This window comes from Sander lucioperca, chromosome 10 (assembly GCF_008315115.2).
Source record: "Sander lucioperca isolate FBNREF2018 chromosome 10, SLUC_FBN_1.2, whole genome shotgun sequence".
Lineage (NCBI taxonomy): Eukaryota > Metazoa > Chordata > Actinopteri > Perciformes > Percidae > Sander > Sander lucioperca.
The window spans coordinates 20,942,491-20,954,916 of NC_050182.1; the positions used below are offsets into that span (position 1 = coordinate 20,942,491).

General features: G+C 40.2%; 1 protein-coding gene across 6 annotated transcripts in view; it reads left to right on the forward strand.

Annotated features, from left to right (window-relative positions):
* spire1b (spire-type actin nucleation factor 1b) overlaps positions 1–12,426 on the forward strand; it is a 69,143-nt gene that overhangs the window by 28,214 nt on the left and 28,503 nt on the right. For all 6 annotated transcript variants that reach the window (XM_031322709.2, XM_036006764.1, XM_031322710.2 and 3 more), the window contains 3 exons: positions 7,843–7,917; positions 8,693–8,857; positions 10,186–10,272. In XM_031322709.2, coding sequence (XP_031178569.1) covers positions 7,843–7,917; positions 8,693–8,857; positions 10,186–10,272 — 327 coding nt within the window. The remainder of the gene's footprint in view (positions 1–7,842; positions 7,918–8,692; positions 8,858–10,185; positions 10,273–12,426) is intronic.

Below are 12,426 nucleotides of genomic sequence, written 5' to 3' on the forward strand. Positions count from 1 at the left end.
CACATGACAGCCTGTCACATGACAGTTAAGTTTAGCGGCCTTTACAGTTAAATTTAGCCAACCAAATGTTACTGGGAGCCGGCTACAGAGCACTGTGAGCTGCTGGTCGTTTCAAAAGCTGTTATTAGTTGAATTTAGTCGACAAAAGGTGACTTTGATCCAAGTACAGGGCTCTGGGTAAGGGTCCTTTTACGGGCCGCGGCAGTTGAGTTTAGCCGACACAAATTGAGCGCCATGCAGCGACGGAACTAACCATTTTAACAAAACAGAAATTATAACATTATGGTAAGCTTTTTTTACAGTTCCTTTACACCTACCTTATGAACACTGTAGTCAAGCCTCTCAAAATACAACAACACACACGTGAGCACTGTCTCTGTGTACCATAGTGTTCTTCAGCATGCCATTATTAGATCTTGGTAGAAGCATGCTGCATGCTTATTGGCTCACTGACGCTGATGAGATTTACTTCTTAGGTCTTGAAATTTGGCATTGAATGGATACTATGGAGGCAATTCGGCCGGCGCCTAAAATGTATCTAAGTTCAGTACCCAGCTCTAGGGACATGAACACGTGTTTCCTGGGAGAAAGTCTTGTGCTTATGACTGTTGAATGTTGTCATCCAGACAACAACAATGAGTGTTATATGAATGATTTATGACTCTCCCATCCTGCCCGACCTCTGCCCTACATGGAGCAGTCAACAGTGTTGGGCAAGTTACTTCCAAAATGTAATACATTATAGATTACTAGTTACTGTCATTATGAGTAATTAGTTTTATTACAATATTACTGTCTCTGAATTGTAATGCTTTACACTACTTTTGCGTTACTTTTGAGTTACTTTCACCAAAATAACAGCGGAAGTTTGACTTGGCAGCTAGCTTGTGAATTTCACCACGGGATCAACAAAGTCTCATCCTTATCCACTTTAATACATCATAGATTATTCATAATATTTTGTATAATTAATATGAATATGCAAAGTAACTAAAGCTATAAAAAATAGAGAAGTAAAACATACAATAGGGAAGTAGGAGAAAATGAAAATACTCTATTAAAAGTACCTTACAGTTGCAGTGAAGTATGGTATAGTTACTTTCCACGGCTGATAAAATGCAATGATATTACGTGTAGCAAGCCTAAACATTAATTCCTGACATGTTTCTATCTGTCAGCAGCTCAGACACACTGCTGCAAACAAAAACAACAAAAATATGGTGTTTTTTGAAAATTAAACCATGTAAACCTATTCTGGTACAACCTCTAAATACAATTATGAACCTGGAAATTAGCATAATATGAGCACTTTAATGTTAAGCATTTAACAACCAGTCTATACTTTAGCTGTATGATGTCAGTCTATCTGCTTTTGTGTATCAACCCTTGTGTTGTCTTTCCGTCGACCATGCACTTGTCCTCCCAGGTCAAAATAGAAAATTACCAATTTTTTTTTTACCCTTTTTTTGATGTTATTGACGCATTTATGACGTTTTTGTCCCTTTTTTCTGCACTTCTGACGTTTTTTTAAAAATGGTTTTGTCACTTTTTTTGTCACTTTTTTCAACGTTTTTCGACGTTACTGACACCAACTTACAGGTAGTTTTACACTTATTTTTGGGAATTCATGCTCAATAAATCTCAATTATAGGGAATTATACCTAATTTTGAAATTATGAATTACTTTGACTAATATTAGAGGAACGTATGTTGATAGAAAATCACGTGTGTATGTCAAAGTTTAGTCAGGAGACTGTTTTGAAAGCCATTTCAATTTTTCCCAAATGCCATAAAATTGAATACCCAAAATTTTGTGAAAGTAGTGATCAAGCACTTGCAATTGTACTTACTTTTTGGCTAATTTGGTTAAAAAAGAAACCCATATTTCTGATTTAGAAGTTTTGAAAACGGGTCAAATTTGACCTGAGGATAACCGGAGGGTTAAAGGTTCAAATGAGGAAACCAGCACAGCATAGAAGTCATATCTGATTGAGCCGTCTTGCCTGTTTCAGTAATAAGTCATCATTTCAGAGAGAAAAGGCCTGAAGCTGCAGCATGTAATAGGCATGGACATAACAGACACACACAGAGACACAGAGACACGGAGACAGCGGTCGGACAGCCCTGTTTCCTGTGTGACAGAGCAGAGGCGGTCAGCTGATACAGAAAGGCATCCGTGGTAATGACCGTGCATAATAAAATGAATGGACACATCAGTGCACAGCCTATATTCCTCAAGCTATGACATAACACCACATAACTCTGACTCACTGCTTTCACTAACAGCTTGCCCGCATCATTTGTATGCATTAGTCGCTTATAACATGTGGGAGCAAGTGGAAAAAAGCTGACGCGTGTTTTAGATTGTGTACACCAAATAGAAACTCCAGTTTATGCCAAAATCAGGTTTGTGCATAAACATCACACAAGGAAAGAAAAAAAGGGAAGGTCATTGTTGTAATTGTCTGACTTTTCTGGAAGAGCATTTTGTTTTGCATTTTTCTTATCCTAAATTTATATTATAGTTCAGCATTCCTTTGCTAAATAGTAACATGCACAGTTACATCAAAATACAGCACTTACACATCACCATTGCAGAAAACAACAGGTTTGGTCTATGTTTTAGGTGTAATAAAAACATTGTATTAAAGTGTATATTGATGGTGGTGAACACTACATATTATTTTAACATGCTGTGGGGAGGGATGTTGCAATTATTTTCTAACATTAATAACACTGGGGAGAGCCTTAGTTTTTTTGTGAAAGTGAAGTGAAACATAATATTCAGGCCCCTTTCATCACCCTAATCACTTTTGTATAGTATATTTGTATGCAATGGTGATTACATTTTAGGATTATGTTTTAGGGATGCTACAGATGTTACAGTAAAACCAGCAAGTTAACGCATTATATTAAATATCAAATATCTGTTAACTTGTGCTGTCCATTTCTAATTAAACAGGGGATCCTTCCCGACAACAGAAAAAAAATCAATCTCCACTTAAACTGCCCATTTCATTTTTCAATTATGCATTTTTTTATGTACAGTTTTTTTGTTAGGTGTATCTCAGATTTCTTTTTCCATCCGCTTACTATTCACTGGTAGGACGGGTCACCCTTATTTAAAAAAAAAATCTAGCCTTTATGGACATTATTATGGTCACAGGATGGCATATGCAGTACACTCTCTGCATGAAAGTGGTCAAACTTGACAATAGTGAGGACAAAATACCAGCTATCAGCAGCTTTAATACAAACTGGCCAAGTGTGCGTCATTGGTATTGTAATGTCCAAACGGTCCTGTGCAGCCGCAGTGTGAGGATGACAGGCCGTGCTCCACACACCCTGCGCGGGCTGACAGGTGGAAGTGGGTCACTGTGAAGGAGTGACATGTATGCTGTTCATGTCCAACATAGATGACAACATCTGGAGACATGCTGACTGTCATTGTGCCAAAAACACTGAGGTCAGCTTCTCACAGATAATATTCAGAGGCATGATTCCAGTAGTCATGTGGGATGTAATATGTTTCTAACCTGTCCACATTCCACAAAGGATTAACAATGTCAGTGTATAACTGGTATTTTCCTCAGTTATTAGCTGGTTTGCACAATTATAATGGCTGCTTTCTACTTGATGAAAAGGCTTGAAAAGTAGTAACACATTATCTGCTTATTTTCATGTTCCCTGAGTTTACATTGAGGCTGCTCCTCTAATCACACAGCCAGGTCTTGTTGCTGTACAGGGTCTACAATTTTTTTATTCTTCAACTCATTTGTTAAGATCGAGTGCAGGAGTCCTTTTGGACTTTGTTTCTCCTCAGGAGCATTGAGCTCAGCTGTGGGTTGGAACATTTCCTGTGTGTGTGTGTGTGTGTGTGTGTGTGTGTGTGTGTGTGTGTGTGTGTGTGTGTGTGTGTGTGTGTGTGTGTGTGTGTGTGTGTGTGTGTGCGTGCGTGTGTGTGTGTGTGTGTGCATGCGTGCGTGCGTTCCACCTCAGGGTTCCTTCCTGCTATGCACTACCGCTGCTGCCCTTTTAGTGTGCGTACTGCATCAGAATGAATAGAGGGGATTTGGTTGGTTACATAACTCTCTGTTAGGAGAGAGGACTTATTGCAGGGTGGAGAAAGCTGAGAAAGAAGCCTCAAAAACAGGAACTTGGGGACTGCAGCCTTTTTAGCCTAGAAAGTAAGGAAGAGATGTTGTTGACTAACCCTAGCACCACAAAGACACTGGCATTTGTGGTTTGGAGTGAGATTCCTCCAAACTATTGGATGGATTGCCATTGGTACAAACATTCATGGTCTCCACAGGAGGAATTGTTCTCAGACTTTTTTCTGACTAGCGCCATTATCAGGTCAAAATTGTAATTTGTCCAATACTTGGACAACTGGTTTATGACCGAAGACCTGTAAAACTAATAGCATTTCCATTACCATCCACTGTGCTTTGTGTTTAGTGCTAATTAGCAAATGTTAGCATGCTAACATGCTAAACTAAGATGGTTCACTAATCATCTACATGTTAGTATTGTCATTACGAGCATGTTAGCATGCTGATGTTAGCATTTAGCTTAAAGCATCACTGTACCTACAGAAAGTTCAGAGCTCCTAGCATGGCTGACCCTTCTTTGGAAACAAACTGTAACTGTGTATGTCTATATCAAGTCCATAACCCTGTTTATATGCTTCTTTGTTAAATGTATAATATTAAAGAATATGTTTAAATGCAATAAACAAAAGTTGGAAGTTATTAAATGCAGTGTTGGGAACGTTACTTTAAAAAAGTAATTAGTTATAGTTACTCACTACTTGTTCCAAAAAGTAACTGAGTTAGTAAATGAATTACTCTATAATAAAAGTAACTCGTTACCAGGGAAAGTAACTATTTGCTTTACTGTTAAAAAAAAAGTTGCTATATGTCAAAGAATTTGGACTCTTTTTTTTGCCGTTTTTTAGTTGTGAGGCAGAAAGATCTAGCTTTAGCTGCTTGGAGGACTTTGCTCCGAGTCCTTCTTTGCTAGTGGATGGCGAGCTATCATCTGTGGTGGAGGTATCGGTTGTTTTGGCCACTAGCTTTGTAGATGCGTGTGTCGTTGTGAGATGCTTCATGAAATTAGAGCTGCTTACAACAGATGTCGACAAAGTCTTCGCTCCTGGACATAATGTACACATTACATGCACGTTCTTGCCTCTGACCACAATGAATTTGAAGTAGTGCTTATATCTCTACCTTGAAAATGCCAACTTCTCATCGGATTGCTCCTGACTCGCCATCTCTGCTGCTTCATCGAATCTCTGTTTAGCTGTTGACATGACTCTGCCTTAGCCAATCATAATCGCTTACCTCGTTATTAACCCACCTCGTCACTAGCTGTGAGCCAGGGGTGCGTTCGGATTACACAGTTTATTCAATCAATGCATAGTAACGCACCGCATTTAACGTCCAGTAACGTTAACGGCGTTGTAACGACGGGAAAAGTAATTAGTTAGATTACCCCGTTACTGAAAAAATAACGTTGTTACCTAACGCCGTTCTTTTAAACGGCGTTATTCCAAACACTGATTAAATGTAGGTTAACTATAAGCTTAATTGTCTCCAGATACTAAAATCAAATAGTAGCCTACATGTGACCTGATGACTTTAGTGTTATATTCCTTGTGTGTAACGTACTGTGGCAATAAACCTTTTTTGATTCTATCATCATCAACAAATATGGAAGAGTAAATCAAGCCTCTTGGTGAGTGTGAAGTAAGCTAATTTAAACCTGTGTGTGTGTGTGTGTGTGTGTGTGTGTGTGTGTGTGTGTGTGTGTGGGGGGGTTGGTGGGTGTGGGTGACTGTGTGATTGCATATTCAGGCCTTCATGGATGCAATCACAGTTTGTTTATGCCGGTGTTAATCTGAGATTCTGCCTGTGTGTGTGTGTGTGTGTGTGTGTGTGTGTGTGTGTGTGTGTGTGTGTGTGTGTGTGTGAGAGAGAGATACCCAGGGGTAAGATGGGCTCTGTATGGTAGAGCGGTGCTGACCCACAGTGGTTCCATGTTTATCTGTCCACTATTACCAGCCGTGGCTGCCAGAGTTGCTTTGTCTCTCCACAAAGACGCCTCCTGCTGCTAGAGATTCACAGAAAAGCAGCCAAATTGGTAGTGATTCACAGTAACAATTCTAGCTCATATTTGCTCATCGATAAGTGCTTGTAATCAGCTGTTGAAAACTGAAAACAAATAACTAGAGCAGAATTACTGACTAGAAAAAATGAGGTTGTAGCAGCAGTTGGTAATTGCCCTAATTGTTCATGAGGACTGGCAGTAGTAGGACTGACGGTTTTGTCAACACGAGGGTTGCTGGGCATGTTTGAATTAAAATGCTGTCCCCATCAAGTGCAGAGATCACTGCTTAATCAAGCCTTTTGAAATGGAAATATGTGGCTTTGATGTAATTTCATGACGCGCCACTCATACAAATGAGATAATGGTGTTTAAAAGCAAATGAATGAATCTCTCCTTATGCTCTTCACTGGCTAAATTAGCAGTGTTTTAGTTTGATGGGCTGTTATATACCATCAAACACTTCATCATTACCTTGTGACACTGAATAACAGCATACTCTGTAGAGTTATGCAGCAAAATGCATTATGTTATGAGTGATTTTATGTAAATGCTACATTCCAGTCGAGGCAGCTGTCACCCTCGCAGGATAATGCTGAATTGTGGTTTCCCCGGTGGGTTGAGGTCTAAACATTGTAGGCTAATCAGCTGGGCAGACTCCCGTGATTGTCTTATCAAACTCTGATGTGACGTTACAAGAACAGACAATCTCACCACAAACATTAACCGGAGGGAACATATTTTCTGCCTTTGCTTTTTGTTACATTTTGTTTTCTTCTCTTTCACACTCTTTCTATTACACATGCACGCACGCACACACACATACACACACACAGGTTAGCTCCGTGTTTCCCACAGATCGGTGTTTTACAACACTCTAATGACCTCACGTTGTGCAGGTTCACATAGGTGCCAGGATGGATGGAGCAGGAGCAGCTGGGCTTTCTGTTGACTGCATGATTTACTTCTACCTTACCTAAAAAGTGAATTTGTGATAAGGTGTGTCCTTTTTTGTGATGTGTCAATGGTATGAAATGGTACACACTTCCTGTCTCCTAAATTGGCGTGGACCTTGTTTAAAAGTGCTGTGAACGTTGTGCGGATGGATGATTATATGTTGATTTTCTTTTGCTAAAATTAGATATTTCCACAGCTAAAAGCCACATTTAGCATTACGAAAATGTGTTTTGTTACGGCGTTCACGAACATTAGTTGACGTTATCTTATCTGTGCTGTCAGATCTTCCGAGAGTTTGTTCCTGAGATAGAAACAGGTCTCGAACAAAGTTCATTTTCTCCTGACTTGTCCGTCTGAAAGATTTTAGTGTCAGAATGGGTCCAATATTTACTTTAATAAATGTTGCAACAACAATGGCGGACGTGATAGACGGATGGTTCAACCAATCACCTGCCAGGTTTATTTTTTTTTTTTTAAGGTGTCTTTTTTTTTTTTTTAAGGTGTCTTCCCTTTTCCAAACAGTTTGCAATGACGGCTTCTCAGATGGTTATGTTTAACAAACCATCTGGCGCGTCAGGTTACTGTCTGCATCTTTTTTTTAATTAACAATTGTTATTTTTTTTTTCACAGCTCCCCCCGGAGCTATGACTTTGTTGGTCCACATGTACTCTTCATCCACCTCTTTTTAGCGTCTTTATTCCCTGATGTCAAGCACTGTCTTTCTGATTTCTTATTTTATACTCATACCTTGTCTCTTTCTCGCTCTTTTCACTATAGAACCTCCGTAAGATGGAGTCGGGGCCATCAGAGGAGCCTGACGGGGGCCTGAATGAGCTCCAGAACGCTGACTGGGTAGGCAACTATAGACTCCTGCCCTCTGGCCTACAGCATCAACTGATCATGTCTCTTGATCAAAGTCTAACTAACGTAAAGTAGAGGGGGGAAATGAGACACGGTTTTGGTTTCATGTCAAATAGTGCGTTCCATTTACCTCAGAACTCGGAAGCCAAAGTCAGATTTTCATTGTTATCATTAGCTCTAGCCAGGTTAGCCATTGTTAGCAATGGCAGTTTAAAACGACACGTTATGCAGTTTTTTGTGAACACAAACAGCGTAACAACATGTCCACAGATAGAAGTTGGACAGCACTGCGTGTAGTGAGACACAAATAAGACAGAAGTGCTTATAACTGTATGTTACTACAGCTTTCATAACTGTTGATGCACGGAGCAGCCATGTTGGATTTTTAGCTCGGGGTACTCGGTGGTTGTTCGAGTTGCGAGCTTGGAAATCCGAGGATGAGGAGGAATGCACTAAAAGATTATCCATAACTGCATGTTCACATAAAGAAATCTGGTCGCACTTTATTTTACGGTACACTTACAAGAAGTAATAATAAGCCATACTTTGTATCAAATTAGAAATAATGTGCATGTTACACTCTAAATAGGCAGTGATTTAAGAAGCATGTTGAGATGGATAGAAGCACTCTCCTTGATGAACCCTCCTTACTCTGTGTGCACAGAGGTCAGAGCACAGATGATTGTCCAAATAAATTCTTATAGTCAAAGGGTCATGGTATTTTCTACTTCCCCTTTCCCATGCTGCCCTTTGCTTCCTCCGTCAGGCTCGATTCTGGGTTCAGGTGATGAGGGACCTGCGTGAAGGAGTCAAGCTGAAGAAGGTGCAGGAGCGTCAGTACGACCCTCTGCCCATCGAGTTCCAGCTCACCCCCTATGAGATGCTCATGGACGACATCAAGTCCCGACGCTACAAACTGCGTAAAGTCATGGTCAGTGTCCAGTTTGCACCACAAATGGAAAGTGATGCCACATGCTTGCTGCACTTCTGCTGTACTATTGCTCCAATCCCATGGGAAATTGCTTGGAAAAGCTTTGTTAACTGCAGGATGGGCTGATGCTCTTTTTGGATAACAGTGTAGTGCTTGACTTTCATTCATTTGGTGATATAAAAGGATGTACAGGCATTTTGTTTTGATTTGTTCCACTCAGAAAAATATTGTCCTAAGCACTCACTGTAACAAAACAGCATAGAAAATAGTGGCTGTACAGGCTGTTTGGGATTGATCCCAGCTAGGGCTACACAATTAATCGCAATTTTATTGAAATCACATTTTGTTAAAGGCAAAATATGTGTCAAACCATTCTGAATGAAGTATTGTGGTGCTGCAGAGACGTGCAGCCTACAAATCGTATCCTACAGACTACAGAAAAAAAATCATGTTTTGTAGGATTCACAAAAATCATTTAAATATTTTTTTATTTTAATATTTTTCTATGAAAATTGAAAATGAGAACAATGACACAAAAATGATAATTCTCTCCAATATCGTGAATCACATCGCATTCGCAATATCAGTGAAAATAATCGCAATTAGATATTTTCCTCATATCGTGCAGCCCCAATCCCAGCCATGTTACATAGCAACTATAAGCCATTTGGCATTGCTGATTGTATGGAAACAATGAAACGGTTTATCAATTGGTTGTTGTAAGCATGGGCCAGTATGAGATTCTGACGGTATAACCTTCAGCAAAAATATCATGGTTTAACTGTATTGCGGTATAACAGTTACAGCTATAAAATGTTTTATTTTTGAAATGTCTGGGTAAAAAACATAAAAATAAAAAAACGTTTCCATTGAACACAATGTATTTTATTTTTAAACACACTGCACACTGGCAGGGAGAGGGGTTTCTAAAGTGCACGTTCTGTCCTTGAAGACTCATAAAAACAGCTCGTACCTTAGGAACAGTATGAAAGAAAATGTTAGTGGTTTTAAAACCGTGACTTTTTAAAACCACGGTATACCTTGAAACCGGTACATGCCTAGTTGTTTGACAGAAAATGAATCAATAGTTTTGATAATCAAAGATTAGAAGGTGAGATTTTGCAGCTTTATGATCTTTTCTGTGTGTAATGTGGTATGAGATTATTCAACTTTTCCACGTCATGCACACAGTTAGTAAATAACCTTCTGCAACAAGCAGGATTCACAAGCTAGATTTACACGAGGGTAAGGTATGTAAGGAATCCATCAAGCCATTGCCGTTTTTATGTCGCTGTGTACATTTCTTTTATCCGGTTCTGTTATTTCAGATAAATGGAGACATTCCACCCAGGTTAAAGAAGAGCGCTCATGAAGTCATCCTGGAGTTCATCAGGTCCAGACCACCTCTCAAACCTGTAAGTACAACTTAAAGGCAGGGTTGGTAATGTTGAAAAAGCTAGCAAGATTTGAAAGTAGCAACTCTTCAGGGCTCCGTCTAAAATTTCCTGAATACAACAAATCCCTTCTGACAGACAAAACAAAAACGTACCTGTCCAACAGAAAGACGGCAACCATCACAATGGTGTTGCTGTTTCACCCAGCTGTCGCCATCGCTGAAAAGCTACGCCAATGTTTACTCCAGTTTGTCCTCTGGTTGTATCTGCAGCCTTTTTGAACACTGCTTTTTCAGCTTCAGTCTCTCTTCTTTCTTTTCGTTGCAAGAAACCATGGCAGTGGCAACTTTTGTTGAGTTTTCTCCAATCTCAAGTAGACATTCAAAGTAGCTTGTGAAGTTTGTTTTTTCAGACATTTTACAGGCAGCCTTACTTTTGGTCAGACTCAGAACAAGGGTAAAAGGATAAATGTAAAAAAACATGTTTAGTTGAAAAGCTATAGGAGGCTTGTGCAGCTCACCCTGATATACGATGTTGACTTACCTGACCCAGTCGCCTTAAGGCCGTTTTATGCATTGAATCGAAGGTGTACCCTCACAGACCCCTCTTGCGTCTACGCGGGACTCTCCCCCGTAGCCTGTCGTGCACCTCTAGAAAAATATAACTACACGTCGCAGCGACGGACGTCTGACTCATTTCCTGTTCTCCTTCTCTATAAACAACATCAAATCAAGGAGAGGGTTAACTTCTCCTGCTCCAGATTTCCCACCATGGTCAGAAAGCACAGGGGAGACACTTTGTTTCTCTCACTATGACTCTAGAGTCGCTACTCACTCCGAAGCCAATCGCCGTCACTCTCTCACTTCTCCCTCGCTCTACCACACTCCCCCAACACACACACACATGCTGGCTCGACGCACACACCATCACACAAGTATAAACATCAGGCCACTTACGTAGGCTATGGTGAAAGCTCTGCATGGAGCCTGCGCAGGACTATAAAACAGCCTTAAGAAGTGTTAAGTGATATGATAGCCAAATGTTTGTAACATTAATTTTAACAATGTCAGGTAAAACAAGGCTTGGATTAGAGGAATTTTATTAAACAAAAGACTTACAACATAAGGTGTACTGAGGAAGGCAGGCAAGCACAAACAAAAATAAACCAAAAAAAACAAAAACCACTAGAAAAAACCAGAAGACACGAAAGGGAAAAAACTACCAGGAAGAAGCGACGCAGGGGATGACAGGGAGGGAAGACAATGTACTGACAAGAGAGCACAAAGACTAAATACAAAAGGTAACAAGGGGTAAACGAGGGACAGGTGACATGAGGGCTGAAGAACAGGTGGAACACATCAGGGCAGGGCAGACAATCACAAAGGCGGGAAAACACAAGGCAGGAAGTAAAGCAAACATGACATGGGAGAACAGAGAGACTACAAAATAAAACAAGAAACTGAAGCAAGGAACAAACACAGATGAAAAAGGGTAAAACACAACAGAGAATACAGGAGACAGTAAACAACGAGGAGAAACACATTTAACACTATAAAACAGGAAAAACTATGACAGAAAACCACAACCATGACAAACAAAGGTAACGTTAACCTTAAAGGTGCTCTAAGCGATGTCACGCGTTTTTTAGGCTACAACATTTTTTGTCACATACAGCAAACATCTCCTCACTATCTGCTAGCTGCCTGTCCCCTGAACACACTGTAAAAAAACATCTCCTCACTATCTGCTAGCTGCCTGTCCCCTGAACACACTGTAAAAAAACATCTCCTCACTATCTGCTAGCTGTCTGTCCCCTGAACACACTGTAAAAAAACATCTCCTCACTATCTGCTAGCTGTCTGTCCCCTGAACACACTGTAAAAAAAACATCTCACTATCTGCTAGCTGTCTGTCCCCTGAACACACTGTAAAAAACATCTCCTCACTATCTGCTAGCTGCCTGGCCCCTGAACACACTGTAAAAAAAACATCTCACTATCTGCTAGCTGTCTGTCCCCTGAACACACTGTAAAAAACATCTCCTCACTATCTGCTAGCTGCCTGTCCCCTGAACACACTGTAAAAAACATCTCCTCACTATCTGCTAGCTGCCTGGCCCCTGAACACACTGTAAAAAAAACATCTCACTATCTGCTAGCTGTCTGTCCCCTGAAC